Consider the following 27,818-nt stretch of genomic DNA (forward strand, 5'->3'; position numbering starts at 1 on the left):
AGCGTGCTATATATCAGTTCCTTGCTGGTCCAACAGCATGTCAGACTTCATGCTGGTGTATGGAGAAGGAAAGTGAAGGACGCTGGTACCCTTTAGTCAAAAAGAAGGATTGACTGTGGTCCGTGGGTGTGGTAAAAAATAGGTACTAAGGCCCTAGTGTGACGACATTTTTTCACCCCCCACAAAGTACATACACGTTTGTCCATACCGACGTGTTTTGATAGACTGATAAATAGAAGAGGGGCTTCTCCAGGTTGCATGAAATTGCACAGACTCTTGACGATGACAAGAATCCTTGTCCATTCAGCGGGCAAAGGAATTGGGAGTCATTCTCAGTTTTAACAAGCCAGAGAGAGACAGGCGACTGCTCATTTCCACCCTTGCTGGGGGTCAAGGTTACAGAACTGAGAACTTAAGTCGTTAGGTTTTCTGTGACATTATTGCTTCCCACGCCAGTCTGGGGGGGGTGGGGGGGGGGGGTCCGAATAAGATGCGTTCATCGCTTCCCTGCCTTCATGTAGGAGGGGATGGCCCCTCGTGCGGTGAGGCCTTCAAAGCGCTTGTAGGTGTAGTTGATGAACACCCAGTCCTTGTTCTTCAGGTCGGCCTCAGTTTGGTTGGATACCACTGGTGGGGCTGTAAGGGGAAAACGAGACGTTTGGACTCGGACTAGTGTTGATTTCGTCGACGAAAGCTATGACAAAAAATGTTCATCGACTACTTTTTTTTTACACTGGGGAAAACTGAATTAAAACTAAATAAAAAACTAAGCTATGAGGACTAAAACTATGACTAAATATATTGACAATTTCATCAACAAATAAAAACTAGACTAAAATGTCAGGGAGGGACTAGTGGACAAGAGAACTCATTTTATGTGTGGTTGCACTCTGAAAATAGCCGATCTACAAGCTCACAACGTGTCGCACGGCACCATGTGAGCTTATGCTATTTTCAGAGTGCAACCAAGTGTAAAATCAGGCACTACGATGCCATCAAGGCCTGCCCAAAACACATTTTAGTCTGTAGATTCACTCGACTAATATCTTATGACATTTAGCCGACTAAAACTAGACTACACTAAAGCATTTCAGATGACTAAAATATGTCTAAAACTGAACAAAATTGTATTCAAAAGACTATGACTAAAACGAAATAAAAATGTGCTGTCAAAATCCACACTAATAGACCAACTGGGACAAGATTACAGAATAAGGAAAAGCAGCTTGCACACCTGTTGTGGATGTCAGGATGTCTGAATCGGGGAATTCGTCAAAGTTGGAGGTGTCGTCGATGCTTTTGATCTCTATAGGAATGGCGGCGGGTCGCTCTCTGGAAGCATAAAACAAAGAAAGAAAGAAACTGATCAAATAACTCCTGTGCTTAAAAAGATGGAGTAACATGGTCTCTTGACTGTTGGCTCACAGAATTTTTCAAAACATGCTTCCCGGCCAAACAGTTCTGTTTTGTCCTTTCAGTCGCAAAACGTTGTCCTACCTACCATAAATCATGTTAGTCTAATTCTATATAGCTTGTGGCTTAGGAGAACTGAGAATTCAACGTTTTATTTTAAAGATATTGTACAATATATATTCGTGAAGGGACAGCTCCTGTTCGCGGCTTCCAGGAGGTGTAGTTACAGACAATGTAGCATTCACTTTACCCATTTAGACCTGCACGATTCTAAAAAAGAAAATATTTCGTTTTCTGAAAAACCTATGTTTCTATGTCAGTGGTTTTCAAACTTTTTCATGGCAAGGACCCCCAGAATTATCTGTATTTGGCTGTCAACCCCCATCTGAAAATATGTTGTTCCAGGGACCGCCCCAGAAGTTAAAACGTTCGCTGTGAAAGAATATATATTCAAAGATTTGCGCCACATTTTCACGATTTTTCAAAAAATAACAGACGTACAAGAGCTTGTAGATCTGCTATTTTTCAACAGCTAAAGCTTACAGTAACATAATGCTTAAAACACCAACATGGGTTAACTTCCGCCAGTGTTGCTGTGTTGGCATCGCAAACACAAAGCTGACCTCCGTACCGTGACCTTCTAAGCTGCAGTTGATGAATGTGTGACTGACAGCATCTTATGTCACTTTATCATTAACCTAGACAAGTTACACACAGCGGTGGACAAACTACACAACCCCAAGTACTTGATTCAAAGTCAATCTGCTCTGTCAGTGGAGCACTTGCATTTAAAACAACTAATTACAAGGTACATTTTCTGTTATATCAATGAAAAATACCAGATATATTTTCACTATATTTGAAATAGGGCTTAAGTTGTTATTATTCATTGTCTCCACCAGGCCGAAGGCATGGGGAGAGAGTATGTTTTGCACTCCTTCCGTCCGTCCGTCCGTCCGTCCGTCCGTCCGTCCGTCCGTCCGTCCGTCCGTCCGTGTGTGTCCGTCTGTCTGTGGATAGCTAATCTCCGGCACCGTTGGCTTGATCACAGCCATACTCTGCACACACTCCCTGAATGCCACAGCTGAACCTCTGCCCCAAGGTTTTCACATTGGCCTCTTATAGCGCCACCAGGAGGCCGCTTTGCAAAACAATGGGACAGTACACCTACAGATTTTGTCCAAACATCACGCAAATTAGTACACAGTCTCTCTAGAGCCATTCAACGAAACGGTTCTTTCAGATTTTTCAGGCTCCATCCTGATTGGCTAAGATTGGCTACAAAAGTTTACAGGAGTGCACAGTTTCAAACAAAATGCCGCAAATCATGAACAGATCGTGTGATTTCCGTGAAATTGTGCACGCACATTCCCACTAGGCCGAGGAAGAAATACCACTGGAACATTTTCAACGCAGCCTCATGGTGGCGCTATAACTGGCCAATTAGTGTAAAACTTTGTATGCACACTCCCTAGAGGCTAAGGAAAAACCTTTGCCTAGAACTTTTCACATCTGCTCTTCATAGCGCCACCAGGAGGTCGACATATGTAAAACACATTTTCTAATATTACTCCTTCAGATTTTATCCAAATTTTACGCAAATCTGTACACATGCTCTCCATAGTCATGTGATCAAGACGGGCTGGCTTCTAAAGTTTTCAGGAGTAGCCCACTTTGTACAAATCGCCACAACTCCTCAACGCAGCGTCCGATTGCAGTGAAACTGCATGCATATTCCCACTAGGCTGAGGAAGAAATGCCACTTGACAGTTTTCAAATCAGTGTCATAGTGGTGCTACAACAGGCCACGTCGCGTCTCTCACACACACACACACACACACACACACACACACACACACACACACACACACACACACACACACACACACACACACACACACACACACACACACACACAATACCATAACAGTTTATATTACTCCTAAACATTTTGCCAAACATCACACACACTTCTATCCTCCTGGTGGAGACCTGTGCCCAGAAGGGCATTTTTTCTAGTTATGTACCGGTACTTTTTTCCCCTTCCTAGAAATGTAGTGGAGTCAAAAAATAAGTTAAATGTTTGTCTTTCAAATGTAGTGGAGTGCAAGTCATCAAGTATCCAAAAACAATAACACTCTTGTACAGATACTAATAAAACATACTTTATAATCAAGTAGAGTGGATTCGTTTTTACTTCCTGATACCCCATCCAGGGCAGGCTTCAGACCTGATCTGTTCTGATCTGAACCCAAGTAAATGGAATTCCTTACTGTCCACGGCCGTCATTATCCTAGCTCATTCTGGACGGAAACCCCTTTTGGTGTTTTAAGCATTATGTTATACTTTTAGCCATCGAAAAATAGCAGATTTAAAAGTCTACTAGCTACTAGCTTGTAGATCTGACATTTTTGAAAAATCGTTAAAGTGTGGCACAAATCTTTGAATGTACGGTATATTCTTTCAGAGCGAACGTTTTTAACTAAAATCTTTGCTTCTGGAGGGTCCCAGAAAAAGATTTTTATTCATTTTTTCAATATTTTCAGATGGGGGTCCACGGCCAAATACAGATAATTCTGGGGTCCTTGCCATGAAAAAGGTTGAGCACCACTTTAGAAGATTTTCTTTTAGAATCGTCCTCAGGTCAAGGGGTTAAAGGAGTTACCACCACACCTGATATGGTCGTAGTCGACGCCTTCGAAGAAGGCGTTGCTCTTGATCTCTGCCACGTTGTTGGCCCCAATCCGGTGCTCCTCCTCACAGCAGAACCTGCACACAACAAAGGTCACATCTCCTCAGCTGACCCATATATAAAGCAGTCGATTACTATTTTTTCCTTTATTATTTATCCCGCAATTTTGCAACTTCACCCAGTATCAAATCAAACTTTATTTGTATAGCACATTTACAACAGCCAAAGCTGACCAAAGTGCTGAACAGAGTAAAACAAGACAGTAGTAGAGCATAGCAATATAAAACAGTGAAAAGAGAGACAATAAAATATAAAACAGACCATACAATAGCACAGAGCAGAAAATCAATATACAGGAAAATCAGGTGCAGTTAAAGGCGAGGGAGAACAGATGAGGACGGGATTTAAAAGCCACAATTGACTCGGCAGATCTAATATGGAGGGAAAGCATGTTCCAGAGCTTGGAGCCTGCAGCCGCAAAAGCACGATCACCCCTGCTCCTCTTACTAGTCGTAAACTCGACCAGCAGCAGCTTGTCCGCGTGTGTGGTTGTGTGTGTGTGTGTGGGGGGGGGGGGCAATTATCTAATGTAATCCTGGGCGCTACACTTCCTCTGCCAACCTGGGGAGGGCAGCGGACTGACATCATGCTTCCTTCTATGCTGCTTCTTTTCACCTGACAGGGGGGAGTTTCCCCGGTTGGACGTAGCGCGTGGAAGGAACATGTTATTCCAACCAGTTCCTTTCCCCTCCATCAGGCGCCCCGGCTGGCCAGGGGGAGGCAGTCTAGAGACCAGGATTACTGCCTGTTTTTTGTGAGGGACACGGGGAGAACATGCAAACTCAACACAGAATGGCCTTTTCGCCAAGCAAAAAAAGCAGTGAATTTCTGAATACCCACACAGCGAATCCCCCCCCCCCCCCCCAAAAAAAAACTTTGGAATTGTATAATTCAGATAAATGTAATGAATTGCTTGATCTGCTGTTGGACTCTGCTCTCAACCTTTGAAGCAGGTTGGAAGCATGGTTTCCTCTGCCATTGGTGTGTGGATGGATGCGTGTGTGGTTGTGTGTGTGTGTGTGTGTGTGTGTGTGTGTGTGGGGGGGGGGGGGGTATGTGCATTACATGAAGCACTTTGGATGAAGGCGCTATATGAAGGCACCATTTAGCATCTAGGATCCAACCCTACCTGAGGATGAGGTCTTTGGCCTTCTCCGAGATGGGCACCTCGGGAGGAAACGTCAGGGTTTCCCTCCAGTTCATCACCTTCCTGTAGGTCTCCTGGGGAGTCTCCGAACAGAATGGAGGGTAGCCTGGAATGCAGCGCAGCGACATTATTATAGTTCACTACAACAGCAGAATGGAGGGTAGCCTGGAATGCAGCGCAGCAACATTATTATAGTTCACTACAACAGCAGAACGGAGGGTAGCCTGGAATGCAGCGCAGCGACATTATTATAGTTCACTACAACAGCAGAACGGAGGGTAGCCTGGAATGCAGCGCAGCGACAAATTCCAAATTGACACCCCCATTCGAAAATATACGCCAAGGACCCCCAGGGAGAAGATTTTTACGGCTCTAGCAGAGATTCTCAACTAGTTTAATTTCAAGGACCTCACTGCCAGGTTTGACCTGAATTAGGCTACAGCCCCCCATTGAATGGCCTTTCTATCTCTGGGACCCCAATGCATATTGTAAAATTTGTACTCTCGCTGAGTTACAGACAGGGGTCCATTTGGTTCCAAATTATCATTTAGCTGGGGAACCACTGCAGTACAACTAGCCAAATAACTCAAACTAGAGGCGTGTGGGGGGTAAACAACTTATCTAACAGTGTAATATCAACAAATAGTCTGTACATTGAAACTATATAAACTATAGGATGCCAGGTCAACAAATGATCCTGTCTAAATAACATGCTATCTAAATGCCTTTTTATTGTATGCTCTGTATTTGTTGCTTTTTTAGTCTGTTTTTAACCTTGATATTTGTGTAATGTTTTGTGCAATGCGTTTCAATTTAGTTTTTTCTCTTCAAAATAAAATTGACTTGACTGAACTAAATGTCATTTTAACCTTTTGGTCGTCAAGGCTGGGTCAAGGGCTATGATGGATAACTATAATAACCTTGGAATGCAGCACACAAACAAAACAGAAAACAGAAGCCGAATAGATCTCAAAATCAGCCGCTGTCAAACGACTTAATGTTCCAGGTCTGGAGATTGTCACGATCAAATTTTTCCATGACGAGCCATTCATGTTTGAGATGGACGACTCACTACGAGGGATGAAAGCATTGCCGTCAGTGTTTCCAGAGGGGTGTGGCGAGGGAGAGAGATGACTCATTCCTTCCATGGTGTTTCTTACCTATCAGCATCTCATACATGATGACGCCCAGGCTCCACCAGTCACACAGCTTGTTGTACCCGTTTTGCATGAAGACCTCTGGAGCGATGTAGTCGGGTGTTCCCACGGTGGAGAAGGCCTAGACGGAGAGGTTGACCAATATACCAATTAATAATGACTTGACCCCGTTATACATTAACCCCTTTAGACCTGAGGACCTGATTGGATGCACTGAGCTGGATTGCAAATCAATTTCGTTGTCTTGTACAATGACAATAAAGATATTCTGATTCTGATTGACTGCCAAACCCCCCCCATTTGAAAATACAAAATATGTTGTTCCAGGGACCCCCCCAGAAGCAAAGATTTTAGTTAAAAAACTTTCACTGTGAAAATATATATATTCAAAGTTTTGCATCCCATTTTCACGATTTTTCTAAAATAGCAGATCTACAAGCTCGTACCAGGGCACACAGTTAAAAAAAATGGTTAAAGTGGTTGTGACACAGGTGACACAGATGCGTCCTCAGGTCTAAATGGGTTAAGAAACATTCTTGAAAATTGCACAAATAGCCCATCTACAAAAATGCTAGAAAATGTTCACCTATAATAGTAAAAAAGTGGTTAAGCAGTAATGCATTTAAAATGTGTGGAGCTATCAGAATATTTTCAGACTTGAGACCCACCAGCTGTCTTCTGTTTCTCTTCCATGTCTCTGCTTTCCTCTTCGAGTTCATGTTCTGCATTGCTGTGAATAGAAATAAGGTACTCATTTGTAATGCTCCTAACTCACAATATTCATTCGTTTAATCTATACACAACTATATGATGTAAAAAGAACAGAAATCCAATATTTGGATGAACTGCCAAAGCCATGTTTACATTTAAAGTACAATAATAATTTGATAAATGCACGATATAGTTGGTAGCATATCGAAATGGAAGCCATAAAAAATAAATGCCATATCGGTATCGGATCGGTCTCAAAATAAAGCGAGAGAAAGAGAATATTTTCACAGATATAGAGCGCCGAAGTCCTGACGTCACTCCCTCATCCCCTCGATCCCCCTGGTTCACGCAAGTAATTTCTATATGGAGAATAACATGGGTTAATCTTAAAATCGTTTCATATAAGCATTGTGGTCCAAAAACGGTCACATTAATAATGTGACCGTCCATGGCTCTGTCCCTTTTGTTTTGTGTATTTCTAATGTTTGAAGGCAGCGTAATGCGTATAATATTGGAATCGGTCAGAATCGGTATCAGCAGATATGACCCTGCAAATAATCGGAGATCGGTCATCATTTCATAATCGTGCACTCAATGAAAAGAGTAGAATGCACCCGCACACTGTATATTTGCTCAGTACAAGAGTATTTTTAATGCAACGTTTCGGTCCCTCCGGACCTTCTTCAGGCGTCATGCCTGAAGAGTGCATTCTACTCTTTTCATTGATGTCCACTGGCCTACGCACATGTGCAGACGCCTGACTTCTAGGTGTGCGAAAGTTTTTTCCTATAATCGTGCACTCCAAATAATTATAATAATCACACAACATGGCAACCATTCGGAATGACACACCAAGGTGTCATGAATCTATACGTGGTTAGTAATAAGTGGTTAGTATTTGAGATTATATTCAAATATCAAAAATCACACAGTGTTCTAGAACAGCGGTTCTAAAATCGGGATACTGGGAAAATAATATTATAAAACGAAGTTCACTAAATATTTTCAGATGGGGGTCCGTGGACAAATACATATTAACTTGGGGGTCCTTGGCATCAGTGTTGATTTTAGTTTTAGTCATAGTCTTTAGTTTCAGTCACATTTTAGTCACCTGGAATGTTTTAGTTAGTCTAGTTTTAACTAATACTAAAATGTATTGTGGCGGGCCTTGATGCCTTCGTAATGGCTGATTTTACACTTGCTGAAAAAAAACGATCTACAAGCTCACAACTCGCAACATGTTGTGAGCTTGAAGATCAGCATGCAAGTGGAAAAATGACTAATGTCTTATACTTATACTGGATCTAGTCCCTTAATAACATTTTAGTCTAGTTTTTATTTGTTGACGAAATTGTGAATATATTTAGTTTTAGTTTTAGTCATCATAGCTTAGTTTTCATTTAGTTTCCAATTCGTCAGTGAAAAAAGGTAGTCGCCGAAATATTTTCATCATGGTATTGGTCAACCAAATCAACACATGAACACGATTTGAGAAGCACCGTTCTAGAAGGGGTTAGTGTAGAGAGAGTAATGATTGGAACGTTTTTGCCTGACTTTGCTTACTGAGGTCACTGGGCAGACTGTGGTTGAGGTTCTTGTAGAACTCGGTGCGATGAGCCCTCTTCAGGCCGGTGCACAGGCCGAAGTCGGACAGCTTCACGTGGCCCTGCAAAAAAAAAAAAAAAAACACCACAGATCGGGTGAACCAGTGATTCTCAAAGTGCGTTGTGGGCTTGTAGAGCTACTATTTTAACAAGAGAGCACACACACAGGTTCACATCTCCCTCAGATCCCCTCTGTTGGGGGATATCCTGATATAAAATCTATTTCAGATAGGGGTCTGTGACTTAACACAAATGGCATGTCCTTGACATGACAATGTTTTTTTTATACAATATTTTTTTATCCCACGATTTCGTAACCCCATTTTTTCACTGAGCGTCAATTATCTAATGTAAACCTGGGCTCTACACTCCCTCTGCCAACCTGGGGAGAGCAACGGACTGACATCCAAGCCGCTTCTTTTCACCTGACGGGGGGGGGGGGGGGGGAGTTAGTTTGTGGAACGAACACGTTATTCCAACCAGTTCCTTTTCCCCCTCCGTCAGGCGCCCCGGCTGGAAGCCTTATAGACACCAGGATGACAGTGTTTTTAGAACCACTGGCGGGTACAGTCAGCACCCAGCCAGGTGTGGTGTGTATGTCATTCTCTTACCCTGGAGTCCAGGAGCAGGTTGTCGGGCTTGATGTCGCGGTGGATGAAGCCCAGCTGGTGGATGGAGTCGATGGCCAGCACCGTCTCCCCTATGTAGAACTGGGTGGCCTCTTCTGTCAGAGTGTCCTTCTTCATCAGCAGTGTCATCATGTCACCTAACAGCGGAGGGTCAGGAGGACACAACCATCTGTCACATTCTGAACATAGGACATCTGATAATGTGATGCACTTAAATTGTACACCGGTATGAAACCCCAGGGCTCTATACTAGGATGCCTACTTTTGTCCCTAGTTGTTTTCTCTCTCTTTTGTTTTTTAAAGCTTTGGCAGATACAGGCTTTGAGAAACAATATTCAAAGAGCCTATCAGTGATCTCACTGATCTGCAGCTACTCAGTCAGGGGTATACAGTAGACTGAAATGTTGGATGATTAAACGTCCTTGAGCTTTGTGGGATAAAAGCCACATACTGAGGAGGTGTTTGTTGCCTCTTCTTGAAGGCATGAACATGCAAGGGGAAGTAAGGCCCCTTGGTATACTACAGTACACCAACCAAGGGGAAGGAAGGCCCCTTGGTATACTACAGTACACCAACCAAGGGGAAGGAAGGCCCCTTGGTATACTACAGTACACCAACCAAGGGGAAGGAAGGCCCCTTGGTATACTACAGTACACCAACCAAGGAGAAGGAAGGACCCTTGGTATACTACAGTACACCAACCAAGGAGAAGGAAGGCCCCTTGGCATACTACAGTACACCAACCAAGGAGAAGGAAGGCCCCTTGGTATACTACAGTACACCAACCAAGGAGAAGGAAGGCCCCTTGGTATACTACAGTACACCAACCAAGGAGAAGGAAGGACCCTTGGTATACTACAGTACACCAACCAAGGGGAAGGAAGGACCCTTGGTATACTACAGTACACCAACCAAGGAGAAGGAAGGACCCTTGGTATACTACAGTACACCAACCAAGGAGAAGGAAGGACCCTTGGTATACTACAGTACACCAACCAAGGAGAAGGAAGGACCCTTGGTATACTACAGTACACCAACCAAGGAGAAGGAAGGACCCTTGGTATACTACAGTACACCAACCAAGTGGAAGGAAGGCCCCTTGGTATACTACAGTACACCAACCAAGTGCTACAGTATATCTTGCTCCCTTATCCCTAAACTTAGTTGCCATTTTTGGCACTACACATGTCGTGTAGACACTACACTAGGGCTGACCTTCGATTACGTTTTTGATGATCGACGCTTTGATATAAATTTGTTTCGATCTTCGACGCTTCGAAACCCAAGGGGGGGGGGGGGGGTGCGCGCGATGCGCGATGCGAGGCGCGCGAGGTGAGCAGTGACTCTTTGGTTTAAACAACGCTATAGTGGAGAGAAAGGCATGCTTGGATTGGAATAATTTATTTTAAACGATAAGCCTTTAGGGCTGACCAATGAACTATAGGCTTAAAATAAAACTGCGATATAGCTGCAGAAAATAGAGAGGAGCGCATATTGGATTGGTCTTTTATTTAACAATTAAACAGCGCCTGAAACAGGCATTACCTCTCCATCAAATAAAAATATATATAATTCAAACTCCTCTGTCAATTGTAAACGAACGGTAACATGAATGAACTCTTCAAGCCTGACACTTGTCAGAAATAAAATCAACCACGGTTAATTTGATTGATCATAAGGTTAATGTGACTGAGTGTGCGTATGGGAAAAAATATATAAACTTCACAGATTATAGATCACTTGGAATTATAACAATCTGTTGAGTATTGCCTGAATAATGCCACTAGTGAAATCCCATTTTTATCGACATACGATGCCGATGGAGAAATCCCACATAGTTAAATTACCTCATAGTCATGCTGCATGCGCTGTTGGTCGATGAAGAATTATAATCCAAGGTTTGTCAATCATATTATGGTTTATGGTTGAAAGTAAACCATAATAAGTAAACTTTAAGAAGAGATCTGCAGTCATTGTGCTGCAGACAGTGCAGAGCGCATGAGAGCAGCTCCGCTTGCTAATTGAGTTGACATTTGCGCAACTTCACTGCATGGCATTACAGTAATTAGTTATTTGCCAGCACCTGCTCCAATATAGGCCTAAATCAAACTTTATTTATATAGCACTTAAAACAATAAAAGCTGACCAAAGTGCTGTAGGCCTACAGGCTGAAACAAGTGGAGCATCACCATCGGCGCACAAAAGAAAACATAATTAAAAGAAAAAACACAGGCAAATAGGCTACATAATTACAATAATACGATCAGGTGCAATTAAATGCCAAAGAGAAAAGGTGTTTTGGTCTGGGTCTGTAGGAGCTGCTCTGCTGCATGGGAGTTCACAGTGATGGAACAGGTCAGTCTTCAGACAAGAAAAAAAAAAGATATCGCTGGCAACGGCAAAATCAATTCTCCGCATTGCCAAAATAAATCTATAGGCCTAGTTTCATTCGTGCCATTATACTCAGCCAATATGCACAACGCAGCGCATGAGATTGCAGATCTTTGAATTTTCGGTGCACGCACTCACCATGTGAATCCAAGCAGGTCCTCACAAGTATAATGTAGCCTACACCGCCAGGCTCCACAAGGTTCTCAGCGCAATGGCGCGTCGATAAAAGTTGAGATTTTATAGTGGCATTATTCAGGCAATACTCAACAGATTGTTATAATTCCATGTGATCTATAATCTGTGAAGTTTATATTTTCATTTGGGTGTAAGTAATGTTTTTATATGACTTATAAAACATGGTAGCCTATATTTAATGTCCACTGAGCTGTGGTGCGCTTCCTTGTTTTTAAGGGAACTGCCCATAGATCCGAAGTCCCGTTAGTCCGAACATGCACTGCTCCCGTGCTTGCGGTTAGGTTTAGGTTTGCTCCCGTGCTTGCGGTTAGGTTTAGGTTAGGGTTAGAGATAGGGATAGTAATTTCGGAACAATGAACCTTCTGACTAATGACACGGCACCGTTTTTAACACGGGGAAAGAGGAGGCGTTGCGAGGTGCTGCGAGGCACAAGCATGGCTCACGGACCAAATGGGGCCGTCTCGCGGACCAAAAGCGGACGCTTTTAAAAAAAATTACTATTCGATTCAAAATTTAAAAATCGATTCCCGTGCGTATCGATTGAACGTCGATTAATCGATTTTTTGGGGTCAGCCCTACACTACACGTGTCGGCTAGTAGTTGAACCATTGTAAAATGTTTTCAAGATAGATAGTTAAATATGGCAAATAAGTTTATGGAATAAGCCAGGGGCAAGATAGGGCTCACAATGCTTCATAAAGTACTTGTGTGCGTCGTGCGATGTGTAGTGTAGTATAGATCTGCTATTTTCAGAGTGTGTGACACTAGCACGCAACCAAAGTACAATCAATAGAGAAAGACATGTTGACAGAGTATGGAATCCAAATGACAACGGAGAACTCCTGAGTGAGGTTTCCCTGCTGGAACATTACGTTACCTCCTGGCAGGAACTCCATGATTAGGTAGAGGTTCATCTTGTCCTGAAAACTGTAGAACATCTTCACCACCCACAAGCTGTCCGCCTCCACCAGGATGTCCCTCTCGGCCCGGATGTGGCCCACCTAAAACCAGGCGGTCAAAGTCAAAGTCGTACATGTTAGTCACACGTTACCGCTGTGAAAATTGTTCTCCGCATTTGATCTCTTGGAGCGATGAGCCGCAGTGTGCGCTGCGCTCGGGAATCATTAGTTGATTTGACCCCCAAATCCAAACCATTGATGCCGAGTGCCAAGCAGGGAGGCATTGGGTCCCATTTTTACAGTCTTTGGTATGACCCGGCCGGGGATCGAACCCCCAACCTCCTAGTTTCAGGGCAGACACTCTAACCACAAGGCCACTGTCTGGTGAAGCACACAGGCATGCTCAACTCGGGGATTCCGCCAGAGCCAGACCAGTTCAGTCTTCTAGACTACCACTGGTTCCCAAACAGTGGGACGGGACCCATTTGTGGGTCGTGGACACATTGTTAGGGGTCCCTTTATTTTTATTTTATTCTAAATTTTTATCCCACGATTTTGTAACCCAGTTTTCTTTTCACCCAGTGCCAATTATCTAATGTAATCCTGGGCGCTACACTTCCTCTGCCAACCTGGGGGGGCAGCGGACTGACCTCATGCCTCCTTCTATGCATGAGGAGTCCAAGCTGCTTCTTTTCACCTGACAGAGGGGAATTTCCCCGGCCGGACGTAGCGTTTTTAAATCGTTAATATTTCAAAGCATCTTCAACAAACATTCCCGAAAAAGGTAATAATTTTCATGGATTAATAACATAATGCAATGATTATTTTTTCCAGTTGTTTCATGAAGAAAGTCAAAGAGAAATCTAAGAAATTCCATAAATTAGGAAAAGAATTGTGAAAATAGCCAATCTAGCTCACAACGTGTCTCTTCACGCCGCGTTGTGAGCTTGTAAATCAACTATTTTCACTAGTTTGTGTGCCGGGGAGACGTCAAATTACTATTTTTTTGGGTCACGGGCTACAAGATTTGGGAACGACTGGTCTAGTTGCACTCAGTTGTCACTACTGAATTTAGTAGTGAGCTAAAATAAAATAGCTCACAACTATAGTTACGAATCAGCAGAAATAGAAGGATGTGCACGGTATTAGTTTGTCAAGTTGACATGCCACAGTAGCAGCCATGAGGAATATAACTTACACAATATAGCACTATCCTATGCTATTCCGGGAAGTACTGTAGCTGGTGATAGCTACAGGACTCACTACTGTATCCTCTGATAAGATTGGTAGCTCTTCTCTGGTTGAGACACAATAATCATTGATAATCATTGGCGTCTCTTTATCTATAAAGCCCAGACAATTATCATATATTATCACATCTATGTTGCATTTCTAACTCGCCATCTAATCTCAGCGTAATTTTAAATGAGGGGCACCCTCAATGATTTCTCATCTTTAATAAAGGAATGCATATTGTCGCTGTTGCACTAGAGCCCACGCGTGGTATGTGGCTCAACCACCAGGCCATCAGCGCCCCTGCATGGCCTGGTGGGACAAAGTAGGCTAGTATTCTTTACTAGTTTATAAAGCTCTCAATGGTCTTCCTACCTACATGACTGCCTGCCTAGATATGTCCCAAACCGCCCCCTACGGTCCTCCACTGCTGGCCTGCTCGATGTGCCTAAACAAAACTAAAAAAACATGGTGACGCAGCTTTCTGCTTCTACGGGCCGACGGTGAGGAACAAACTCTATACAAACTATACCTTCCGACAGGCCGCCTTGGTAGACATTTTTAAGCGCAGCTCAAGACCTACTTCTACACTCTTGCTTTTAGTTGAGCTTTGAAATTCTTTGTTGTTATTCATGTCCTCACTGTATTGCATTGCCGCTATTATTTTAATGTTGTTTTATGTCTTGCTTTTCTTTAAAGAAAATCTCCATAGCTCTGTAAAGCACTGAGCTGCATTTCATGTCATGAAAGTGCTATACAAATAAGGTTTTATTATTATAGTACTAGGGCATTGATGAAAAGTTGAAATATGTAAATACAAGGTTTCAGCCCACCGATATATACAGAGAGAGACTTTGGCCTCCTCACCTGTTCCTTTTCCAGCATGTCTGCCTTACGGAGGATCTTCATGGCGTACACGTGGCCCGTGTCCTTCTTCTGAACTAGTCGCACCTAAAGGCAAACACATGGTACGGATACGACGGGGAGTTTAGCTAGGACTCCACACAAAGAGAAATGCATACTACAAACACTGTGCTTTCTGCTGCTTTTCACGGCCAGGTCGTCTCATGTTGGGAGTTGCAGTCGTTAACATTAAAATTAAAAAGGAGTGCACATTTATGATTGCGACTCATCGCACGGCTCGGCGCCAAGCAATATGTGGAGCTCCACAATGGCAGCTTGGCAGACAAAAGGCATCAATCATCATTGCACAAACAACATGTTTGTTTCAACTCCACCACTATCATAGCTATTCATCATCTTTAGGATTTGCTAGGATTGTACACAGTCAAATACTTTAATCCTGATGATTACCAATACAAACTGTATCTGATTAATGTCATTGACAAACGTTGTGCTTAACAACACAAAGATAAATTCATGCTTGCTCTTGGTTATTCTGTTTCTCAACACAAAACCATCTTAATGAGGAAAACAAATCACACCCGTGTAAAGTGAGGGGCACCGTTATCATCATACATCATCTCATTCTGGCCAATCACAATTTACGTCCTCACTTTTTATCCTCGATACATTTTTGCTCAGCCAATCAAATCATCTCAATGCCGTGCTCAGCCAATCAAATCATCGCTATGATTCACACAAACACACAAAGCTGGGCTAGCTCCCCCCAAAAAAGGACAAAGACTAACTATACAGTAGACAACTCGTATCAACTGGTTAGTGATATTGTGAAACTCTCCTGTTTTGAGCTTGGCTCACATTTTTTTTGTGCCATGAATATTTCAGTGTAAACATCCATCGGTGCACTTTGAGTAGCCTGAATGTATGCATTTTTAGGTCAAAGTTCATTTTTGTTCAACTTTATTCTTTCACCGTGTCTGGGAGATAACCCGGACCTAAGGAGATTCTTTCACCGTGTCTGGGAGATAACCCGGACCTAAGGAGATTCTTTCACTGTGTCTGGGAGATAACCCGGACCTAAGGAGATTCTTTCACTGTGTCTGGGAGATAACCCGGACCTAAGGAGATTATTTCACTGTGTCTGGGAGATAACCCGGACCTAAGGAGATTCTTTCACTGTGTCTGGGAGATAACCCGGACCTAAGGAGATTATTTCACTGTGTCTGGGAGATAAACCAGACCTAAGGAGATTATTTCACCGTGTCTGGGAGATAAACCAGACCTAAGGAGATTATTTCACCGTGTCTGGGAGATAACCCGGACCTAAGGAGATTCTTTCACCGTGTCTGGGAGATAACCCGGACCTAAGGAGATTCTTTCACTGTGTCTGGGAGATAACCCGGACCTAAGGAGATTATTTCACTGTGTCTGGGAGATAACCCGGACCTAAGGAGATTCTTTCACTGTGCCTGGGAGATAACCCAGACCTAAGGAGATTCTTTCACCGTGTCTGGGAGATAACCCGGACCTAAGGAGATTCTTTCACTGTGTCTGGGAGATAACCCGGACCTAAGGAGATTCTTTCACTGTGTCTGGGAGATAACCCGGACCTAAGGAGATTATTTCACTGTGTCTGGGAGATAACCCGGACCTAAGGAGATTATTTCACTGTGTCTGGGAGATAACCAGACCTAAGGAGATTCTTTCACTGTGCCTGGGAGATAACCCAGACCTAAGGAGATTATTTCACTGTGTCTGGGAGATAACCCGGACCTAAGGAGATTATTTCACTGTGTCTGGGAGATAACCCAGACCTAAGGAGATTATTTCACTGTGTCTGGGAGATAACCCGGACCTAAGGGTTTATGTAAACAGGTTTCTCACCTCTCCAAAAGCTCCTCTGCCAATCACCTTGAGGGACTCAAAGTCCTCCAGGCCGAGCCGGGTCCGTTTCAGGCGTAGGAACTCGGTCTCTTTCCTTGCATGTTGAGAACGCCGGATACGTTTCTAGAAGCACACAAAGCAATCATTGTATAAACGTCATCATCATACCATAATTCAGTCAATGTCTGAATGTGTGTCTGTGTGTACAGAAACACTGCTGTAGCTCCTCACTGCCTGCACCAATCACTCCCACTTTTCACACAGGCATTGACCATAATAATATGGAGGTCTTAACGAAGCCCTTTTTTCAATTTATAGATTAATAATTAATGTATTAGTAAATAAAAAATGCACCCAGGGCGCAGTACCCCCCACGGCGGACAATATCTCACAACGGGTAAGGGCTAGTTTTTATAATTTTATAATTCTATCCAAAATGTCAAAATTGACAGTCGGTTAACCCATTTTGGGGCGGGAACGCCTTTTGGTGTTTTAAACATTGTTATAATTTAGCTATTGAAAAATAGCAGATCTACAAGCTCATAGCGCGCCACCGATTGGCACGCTACGAGCTTGTAGGTCTGCTATTTTTGAAAAATCGTGAAAATGTGTGTTTTTAACTCAAATCTTTGCTTCTGGGGAGGTCCCTGGAACTACATATTTTGAGCTGGGGGTCCGTGGCCCAATAGAGATAATTCTGGGGGTCCTTGAGATGAAAAAGGTTGAGCACCACCGACATAGAAACATAGGTTTTTCAGAATTCTTTTAGGATTTAGAAGCCTTTTTTTTTTAGAGAGAGAAATCGAGAAACTTTAGCCATTTGTTTCCGTTAGTGGCAACAAAAGCATTCTTTTTGCGTTTCTAAGTATGCCTATGAGAGCAATATGTACATCTTGCTGTTACTTGTTCTGAATTCTGATACATGACAGAATACCATCCAAGTCTGTTCGACATACAAATGTTCAAACATTTTATAATGTATGCAGTTGGTTCAAATAGCTCTACAGCCTGCACCATGTCCCCGGTGTTCAGTAAACAGCAGGACGACAGCATTTCCTGAGAACAGTCTTATCAGTTAGCAACCTGCTTGAAAATTCAGAATGACAGCTTGGCACGCGCGACAGAATGCAGCCTTGTACCTTGTAACTAACTTGTAAGTTTTAGTTTTGTAGAAGAGACAAACTAAAATTGTTCATGCAGTTTGCTTTGATTGAATAATTGCGTGAACACGTACGTTGTAATATGATTTGATTTGGGTGTGTTCTAAAATAAAGTAATCAACACTAACACTTTATTTAATTTCATACGGCCTGCAGCTTTATACTGTACCTGAATTGTATTATGAACGGCCCGCCCAACCCTGGGCATCTCCCAGAGTATAATGTCAGTGTTCCTTCTAATTCTCTCTCTCTCTCTTGTTTTTACCTTGTTCATCTGGTTACATTTGGTAATGTGACACATGGCTGAAGAATGGCTGAGTTAAGCAATGTACCCTTTTGAAAAAGTCTACAAAATCTATAAATCTCACACTATTAAGGCAACCGGCCAGTTCCACAAGGTGCCCTTTTTTTCACTTGAGCACCTGTCCCTCTAAATGTCTGTGCACGCCACTGAGCACACACCTGACAAAAGACCATTGATATTAAATATTGATGATGATAGTTAAATAGAATCGTTTAAATGCAATGAATAGGCCTATTTATGTGACTTTGTTACTTTCTGAAGGTACATTATGTCAGGAGATGTAGTTTGCGTAGTTTAGAGACCAGGATTACTGCATGTCTTTTGCGAGGGTACCTACCCGAGGGGACACGGGGAGAACATGCAAACTACACACAGAAAGGCCCTTTCGCCAACCCCACCTCGGGTATGGGCACTGATGACACGGAGGAGAGAACACACAGCAGCACCCACAGCGGGAATCAAACCCAGGACCTTCTAGCTGTGAGGCGACAGCACTACCAACTGTACCACCGTGCCCCCTTGCTTTAATATTTTCGCCCTTTAATATGGCCCCCTTTGGAAAAAGTTTGGACACCCCTGCTTTAGGGGGGAGAAAACAGAACTGTGGCACAAGGTAATTAGTTACAATGAGTGAAGAGTAGATCCTTATAACGAAAACAGGTGATTCACTCTCACCTCTTCATCGGCCAAGCCTTCTTGATCCATCACTTTCTCCAATTTCTGCTGCCTAGAATACAAGTGTACAAACATACATGCATAAAAGTCTTGATCAAAACATGTTGAGTTGAGTCAAACAACTTCTAGTTACCCTTCTAGCATTTGGGTCCCTAGGACTAGGGCTATTAACCAAAACAGATATTTAGAACAATTCATTGACTTAATGTTGCTCATGTAGGTTCATCGATTCATCTTGAAGCTGGGTTTTTCTCTTCTTTTCTTATAAATCAACGAATTGACACAATAAAGTTTTTTGTAATCGACTAAATCAATTACTCTGATTAACAACTCAGAATTATACTTCATTGTACAAAGGTGGCTAAAAGAAAATGAAAATGACAAATGCCCGCAAGGCGACGTGTTGGGAACTTGTACATCTGCTATTTTCACTTTTATTTAAAAAAATCGTTCATTAATCAGAGTTTGAGTCTTTTAGTTTAAGGGATTTGTAGCTCCCTGATCTTCATCAACAACTCTGATGTTGAAGTGAGGCCTCACACAACAGCGTATAAGCCTCTAGTGTTGCTACAGAGCCAAAGTGGGTTTGGATGAATGCCACTTCTTGCTTGTGTCTCGTTTTACAGTAGTTTACCAACTTCCTATTACAACCAACTGCTGCACACAGTACACAAACCACACCCTCCTCCCAAATGGCATCAACTGAGCTCGCATTGCTCAACACCAAGCTATCCAGTGTACACTGACTGTTTCACCCCATGCCTGACTCATGCACGGTACAAGTCTGTGAGCATTTCTGGTTTTGTGGTCATTTAAACACATATGTGACCGCTTCTGACCGAGGCTAAGTCATTGAAACATTTTTAATGTTCTTTATTTCGTGTCATGTGAAAGCAGGGAATCATAGCTTCAAATTGATATATATCGGCTGTTCAGTTTTGCCCACTAGTTTTGGAGATATGACTTATAGAGTAATGTCTTGCAGAATACAGCGAGTTGAGAAAGTTCACTTCTGTGGTCTTTAACATTACACCTAGAAACATTTATTTCGTATTTACATTTCATATTAGATTTCAGCTCTGACATTTATTTCAGACATGCTCTAGTATGTGAAGAGTCTGCCTGTGTACAATTAACTCATTTTGGATAAAAAATTAATTAAAAAAACAGTTTTTCTCCTCTCCTGAACACTTAGTCCATGACTGTCTCTGTATAAAGAAGAGTCACATACGACTAAACTCACGGCACATTCAACAACATATCATCAGCCAGCCATTTTACCCCTCATGTTTACATGGTCGGACTGGATATTAAGGTCAGGTCTATAATGCATTATAAGCACATTTATAATGAATTATAGAAGGCAATGTGACACTATAATCATGAATGACAACATTGATTATGACATATTTATTATAAGTGCTGGTCATGCATTATAGGCTCAGTGGAACTACCATAAGAATTGTCTTGGTTGCAAGTTGTTGCATAATTATAAACATTTATAATGAGTGTTATGAAGCGTTGTAAGTGCATTATAATGCATTATAGATACCGGTATTCTTATAATAATGCATTGTAGACCCAATCTTTTAGAGCCAGGATGAGGTTGTCAAAGAATTCCACTAATAATTCTATATAAATTGAAAAGAGCATTGCGTCCACTTGCCTCAAACAGTGAGGAACATGACCCTCCATATACTCAACGTAAGAACAGCAGATCATATATCTCCACCTTACTCATTACAGTGTGAATTCCAGTGTAACATTAGCACAGTACCTACACACGTATCAAAAGGCATATAAATATATATTATATATAAAGGCTATGTGACATATAAGGTGATGATATTATTGTTAAGCGTTTGTGCTCTTTGTTCTGTGTCTAGTTGAACCAATACATAGTAAACTCATGTACACTTTTGTGTATGTATACTTCATGTGCACATTTGAAGTGTACAAATGTAAAATATGCTGAGTGACATTTAATGAACACTGGTTATATCAGAGTTAAATGAACACTGAGGGTTTTGTGTGGACATGAGTTGAGAATAATAATAATCGTTATAATACTGAGCCCTTGCGATTAATTCATTCTGTGTCACTTTAGCGTTTAACCACATTAACACCCTGAGCGGCATAAACGGAGTCTCCGTCCTATCAAATAGTTACGGTCAGCGCTCTGGACGGAGATTAACCACAGGACGGAACATTAATGATATCATAACAGAGCGCACCGCTCCACAGGCTGGGAGCGCCTGTTCGGCATCATTCGATGTCCCGGTTGGGATGTCATCCAAAGTGGTGCCCCTCCATTTTAGTGGATGAGATCGAAAGTCTTAAAAACGTGAATAACTCTTGATCTAAAAATCAATCCATCCAATTCTAACCAAAGATTATGTTTTTGACGGCCCATCGCTGTCCCGTCGCTAGTCACGTTAGAAGTAATCATACCTCCCGTTGTCGATCGCCGCGGGGGTGTTTTGGCTACATCTAACTACTTCAGCTACATCCAAGATGGTTCCTGGTGCACCGTGAAATGTGCTCCGTAGCTGCAAATCGCTGGGCGCCCTGATTTAATGGTCCTAAATACCCCCGGGCGTTGGGGGCTTTAACCATTATTTATACTTTAGCTATTTAAAAATAAGCAGATATACAAGCTCATAGCTAGAGCCATATGGAATCCGTGTTAACGGAATCGCGGACGGAATCGCGGAAATGACCAATAAAAACGGAATTGGAATAAAACGCGGAATATTGCGGAATTGGCCCTAATCTGGGCTGAAATTCAGTTTTCGGGAGAAAATAGAACATGATTCAGTGGTCAGGTTTGTTCAGAAATCAAGTGAAGACGGCCGATTATTATATTTTGTCATAAATGCGCAAAAACGTACAACAACCACTCTACTCTCATTGAAAATCCGGTAGAGTACGGTTGTAAGGAGATGTATAGCTTAGCTGCGTGTCTCTGTAACACCGAGGAGGAGTAGACAGAGCACAGCGCTCTCTCTCTGCCTGCTCCTCTGCTCCCTCCCAGTTCCACACACACGGAGTAAAGACTGCATGTAAAGAGAGAGAGGAGTAGAGGACCAGGTCTAGGAGTAATATTAACCTTGTAACCATAAGCATTGCTGTTTTCATCTTGCATTAACAAAAATAAAATCCACACTGAGAGGGACAGAAGGTGTAAGTGGTAGACCTACAAGGCTACATTAGCCAACGCTAGCTCCTATGCTAACGCTGCAAACTTACAGCAGTGTGTGTGTGTGTGTGTGTGTGTGTGTGTGTGTGTGTGTGTGTGTGTGTGTGTGTGTGTGTGCGCGCGCGCGCGCGCGTGGGTGCGTGCATGCATGCGAGTCAACTCTGAATGTTTTCTAAAGGACAACTTTTTTTCCCCCATCCTGACCAGCCTAGTATTATTATTATTGCATTTCGGCTGTGTGCAATAACTAACTGCAAGCCAATGAAGAATGAACCAATCAGTAGCATTGTCAGTATTTGTCTTAATTTCTATTTTTGTATTGCTATAAAATGATGTGGCAAATTTCAGTGGTGGAGTAAAAACAACAAGGTCACATGGCTTTGGGGAGTTTGGGCAGCAGATCTACAAGCTCTCAACATGTCATGCTGCAATGTGCTGTGGGCTTGTAGATCACCAATTTGGATAAATAAACTGATTATTTTTCCCTGATTAAAATAAATAATGTTTTAAGCCTGTGCCTGCACCTCATACAGCACTATGTTCCATATTCTGCTACAGTACATGTTTGCACTTTAATTAAATTAAAGCTGCATTTGATAGGGGGGGGGGGTTGTTACTGAAAATGATGTTGGTGCTTCTTGCACTAACTTTTTATAAGCAATAAATGTTCTCCAATTAATTTAAAGGAATTAGAATTATTGTGTTAGAATTTATGTTACTGTAAAAAAAAAAAAAAAGGTTTTACTTAAATTAATATTGGTTATATCGGGCTTTTTGATTCTCCACTAATCGGAAATATCGGCCAAAAACCATATCGGTCGATCACTAATTTCTTTTTTCCCGGTAAAGAAATTGCATAAAAAGCAAAAAAACGAATTCAGAAATATTAAAACGAAAAAAACTGAATTTGGGGAAAATAATTACGGAATTGGGAAAATAATAAAACGGATTTCATATGGCTCTACTCATAGCACTGCACCGAGTGCCACGCTATGAGCTTGTAGATCTGCTATTTTTGAAAAATCTTGAAAATGTAGCACAAATCTTTGAATATATATATTCTTCCACAGCAGACGATTTTAACTGAAAGCTTTACTTCTGGGAGGTCCCTATGCCAGAACTAAATATTTTGAGATGGGAGTCTGTGGCCAAACACATCATTTTGGAGCAGTGTTGATTTTGACAGCACATTTTGATTTTAGTTTTAGTCATAGTCTCTTGAATAGTTTTCATTTAGTTATAGTCCATTTTTCAGAAATGGATTTTGGGACATTACCTCATTTCCCGTTCCTCGTGCTGGGCGATGAGATTGCTGTAGAAGTTCTCCAGCGTCACTTTGGCCATGGTCACACGCTCCTTGGTGTGGTTACTCATTGAGGAGCAGGAACTCTGGCCCGTCATCGCCATGGTTACCTGGAAGGAACCCAAAGAGTACAAACTTAGCCTGGACGACCCTCGCAGCTGATATATTACTCTAAAGAGAAATGACAAAGAAAGGAACTAGTGTTAATAAATAATCCTTCTAAGTGTTGCAGGGCTCTTTTTTTTTCAGTACACTTGAAACGTAAACTTTGACAGCATGATGCTTTAACATTTATTTTGAACACAAGATTTTTGAAACTGTAAGCTCAGGACTTATTAACTTAAACATGACAGGCCCAGGCTTTAGTTACGACATAATAACAATCCCCCAAACCCTAACCTTAACCGCAAGCACGACGGAACGCATGTCAGACCAACGGGTGTAACAACACACACATACACAACACAGTTATACCATTTCTTACTGCAGCACCTAAAGTAACTCAATGACCATTAGACTAGTGGTTTTCACATGCCTGACACAGCACTAAACAGGGTTTCCTGCACAATGTTGTTGGCATGGCGCTGCGCCATGCTTGAAATAAATCGCGCCAAGCTTCCAAAAAAAAAAGAAAAAAACTTGTCTGCCCAGTGTCCGCCAAGTGCCTCCCCAGTGGCTCCCCAGTGTCCCCCTGAGTGCCTCCCCAGTGCCTCCCCAATGTCTCCCCAGTGGCTGCAGTTTCTCCCCAGTGCCTCCCCATGTCTCCCCAGTGTCCCCCCAGTGCCTCCCCAGTGCCTCCCCAGTGCCCCTGCAGTGCCTCCCCAGTGCCTCCCCAGTGTCTCCAATAGCAATACAAGAGCAATAATACAAATTAATCTTAATTTATTAATCAAATTAATTAATCAACATTTTCGCCACGCGGCCTTAAGGTCCCCCCGCACCCAGCACCATGCCAAGGCCTTTTCCTGCAGGAAACACTGCTAGAATAAGAACATCACACACTGGCGATCTCGATTGATTTATCGAAATAGCAATCTAATACAAGTATTAGAACGCTTGACTGGTGGACACTGAAAAACACTAATATTCGCCCAAGAGCTTAACTGTGGCACAGTGACAATAATGCTGAGACAGTGCAGTTATGATGATGCAGAAATTGATTGCCAATTGTACTAGATGCTGATGCTTGCAGGAGCAGGAAGATTGAGCCTGGGTTTTATGATGTGGTCCAATGTGTCTCGACTCTCCAACTATAACTGAAACATAGCCAAAGGCTGTGACCACTGACTAGGTTACAATAATTACATATCCCAATAATTTAAGATAATCTTTTTTTTTTGTCAGAATCTAAATTAATCTGTGAAAACAATTGCAAAAATAGACAATCGGCAAGCTCACAAGTCAACGTATCACATCGTTACGCGTGGGTCAGCTATCAAATTAGTAAACGCATGGCCTGTATTGGCCATAGTACATTATTTTACTTTCTCTTAAATGAATATCAACCTAAAACATGAACCGTAAAGGAACCACCAAATCTTTCTCTGTTTTGTGTCTAGCTAGTTTTAGCCAGTTGCTACCGAAGGGACAGTGCATATTGAAGCACATTGTGGGTGGCGGTGTCTCAGGGGTAGATTTGGCGACTGTTAACCGCAAGGTTGCCAGTTCAAACCCAGGCTCCCCCAGAGTTAGCCGAGCGTCAAAGTGTCTTTGAGCAAGATACTGAACCCTTTTTGTTGCTCCTGATTGCTCCTGATGTGCTGGTTGGTGCCTTGCATGGATTCTGCTGCCATCGGTGTATGACTGTGTGTGTGAATGGGTGAATGTAATGTACAATCTATGTAAAGCACCTTGGATAAAGGCGCTATATACCATTTACAATTGTACCGGTCATTGCCACTCATTTCTGTGTATATCAAAGTTATTTCTCACATCTGCCCTGTGCAATTTTTGTTCACAAGGCAAACATCTTCCAATGTTCTGCTATTTTGACAGTTTCCCACTTCTTAGAAACATAGGTTTTCAGAAAACTGTCAGGATTTAGAAGACATTTTGTACAATCTGGCCTCAGTCCTAAATGGGTTAATCAATAACTGACCTTCTTGACCGTGATCTTTAAGCTATGGCCACCAGATTTCACCACATGTCAAATATTTAATTAGAGATATCATACATAAAGTGTCATGGCCGACCATGTGACCATGTTTTTGGATTATGTATATTGAGTGACTGCAGAATACAGACATACATACATACTGTTACAATAGTGACAGTTTAGAAAATGCTTCTCAGCTAAACTAATGATAATGTCTTGCAACAAATAACTATCAAATAGGATTGGTTTATTAAGAGGTCATTATTATAAGCAAGCAAGCATAGCAACATGGTTAGAACTAAGGCCATCAAAATGATCAATTTAATCAATTATAATGTTTCAAACAAAGTGTCAAAACATTTCAAAAATAGTGAGAATAGCCATTTACAAGCTTTGCGTGCATTGTTGTGAGCTTGTAGATCTGCAATTGATGAAGCATTATCAATAACGCTTAGTGATATATAAAGAATGAATATAAAGAAATATTAACATAAATATTAAAAATGCAAGTCTCCCAATAATTTGATTAAACGAAATTAAAAGTGATCCTGTTGATCACTTTTAATAATCACTACGAAAATAATCTTTAGTATGAGCTTATTATTTTGTCTAATATTCTTTCCCCATTGATGATGATCCATCGCATCGGTAGCAAAATATTAAAATATGCAACAGGATATATACAAGAATAAAAACGATGATTGCATGAGGGGCACAGGCTGCGACAACGTACATATAACATTAGATATAGTGTCAGTTAATGTCAATACAGCAGACATGTGCCACTCTTTTTGCAGTTGTTTACAACCAGTGGTCCAGGGACCACCAGTGGTCCTGGTGGTCCCAAGCCAAATGTTGGAGAATTGGTAACCAAATGGACCCTTGTTATATCTTTAACTCTTGAGAGTGTAAAGGGTCCGTTTGGTTTCAAGAAGTCTACAAAATTAGATAATGTAGAAGAATAATTGGTATTTTGATCGTTTGCCTGTTATAGTACCAACATTGGTACTACCAACATCAATACAGCATGGAATTGTGGAAGACAAAATCGCATTCAACAACAAAATATTCTTTATTGAGCGGCTAAATCTCATCAAAAGTGGTCCTCGGCTCAAATGCCGAATAAATAATGTACCTTGGAGTGAAAAAGGTTGAAAACAAAGTGCTTTTTGCATTCAAGCTGAATAGAGAAGCTGTACGCTAACGGACAAGGAGCCACGATAGACCTCAAGACTAGCACACACACACACCAGGGTTGTGACACCAATACGGTTGCTGGTTCAATTCCCGTCCATAAATAAAACCGAAAGCAGCGAGCATAGTTTCATCATCAAGAACTTAAGAAGCCATGAATACGCTGGACAAAGTTGTCGGGCTAGATTAGATAGCTACGTCAACAGATAGCTTTAGTTTGGGAGAAGGAGGAAATGTTCGACATAAAGGTTTACACACTATTAAAGTGTATGTTTAATGTTTCGCCGTGTCAATTGTTAATACAAACCAAACTTTTTAACAACAGCTCGCGTTGTTATTAGCTAAAGCTGTTGGAACTTGGAACTAAAGTTGGCTAACTTTAGCTGCGATATTAAAAGGGGAAAAACTTAACCAGCCAACGTTAGCATCTAAAGCTAGCATGGCTAACTTGCCTTGCCTTCCAACACTGGCTCTTTTTTTACGCTTGTGATGCGGTTATAATAACTCGTTATTTTTGCACGGCTGGTTTAAGAAAAAGTCCAACGTGTTGCCGTTCGTCCACAGCTGGTTCTGTTTGGAACGCATAGTTTGATATTTTTTGTTCTCTATCTTACCCTCGAAGGAGCTCTAGGTGTCTCCGTGTTGATGTGGATCAGGCAGTCTGCTTCACTGTTCGACTGTCTGACTCTGGGTTGCCAGATTGTGTGAGAGAAACAAGAAACCAGGTCCATGAAAACAAGTCCAAAAGAAGCCTATTTGAAAATAGCCGATCTACAAGTTCACAACGCCGCCACTCGCCATACTGTAATTCTCCAATCTGTTAATAAATTCATCAATCACAAAATATGGCAGAAAATATATTGTTGGACAAATACATTAATCTGGAGGTCCTTGACATGGAGATGTGTGAGGTTTAAACGACATTAGGAAACAAGCTCAAATAAGCAACTACACTTTAAGAATAAGCCCCAAAAAACCGTACATTATTTATTACTACGTTATAAACAAA

General features: G+C 41.9%; 1 protein-coding gene across 4 annotated transcripts; it reads right to left on the reverse strand.

Annotated features, from left to right (window-relative positions):
* Positions 1 to 480: 480 nt before the first annotated feature.
* Positions 481 to 27,493, reverse strand: LOC310861849 (serine/threonine-protein kinase 38). 4 transcript variants are annotated; one of them, XM_083769531.1, is made up of 14 exons: positions 27,424 to 27,493; positions 23,494 to 23,630; positions 19,019 to 19,070; positions 16,880 to 17,002; positions 14,999 to 15,082; positions 12,877 to 13,000; positions 9,396 to 9,550; positions 8,744 to 8,846; positions 7,138 to 7,199; positions 6,473 to 6,590; positions 5,295 to 5,418; positions 4,087 to 4,182; positions 1,235 to 1,332; positions 481 to 636 (listed from the first exon to the last, which is right to left on the reverse strand). In XM_083769531.1, the coding sequence occupies exons 2-14, from the start codon at positions 23,622 to 23,624 to the stop codon at positions 497 to 499; spliced, it is 1,410 nt and encodes a 469-aa protein (XP_083625657.1). In that variant the 5' UTR covers positions 23,625 to 23,630; positions 27,424 to 27,493; the 3' UTR covers positions 481 to 496. The 4 variants fall into 4 exon arrangements, with proteins under 4 accessions (XP_083625657.1, XP_083625655.1, XP_083625658.1 ...); XM_083769529.1 differs by having other exon boundaries at positions 8,735 to 8,846; XM_083769532.1 differs by having other exon boundaries at positions 23,494 to 23,691; positions 27,424 to 27,451.
* Positions 27,494 to 27,818: the final 325 nt, after the last annotated feature.

This window comes from Protomyctophum parallelum (genome assembly GCF_964188405.1).
Source record: "Protomyctophum parallelum genome assembly, chromosome: 7".
In the NCBI taxonomy this organism is placed as follows: Eukaryota; Metazoa; Chordata; class Actinopteri; order Myctophiformes; family Myctophidae; genus Protomyctophum; species Protomyctophum parallelum.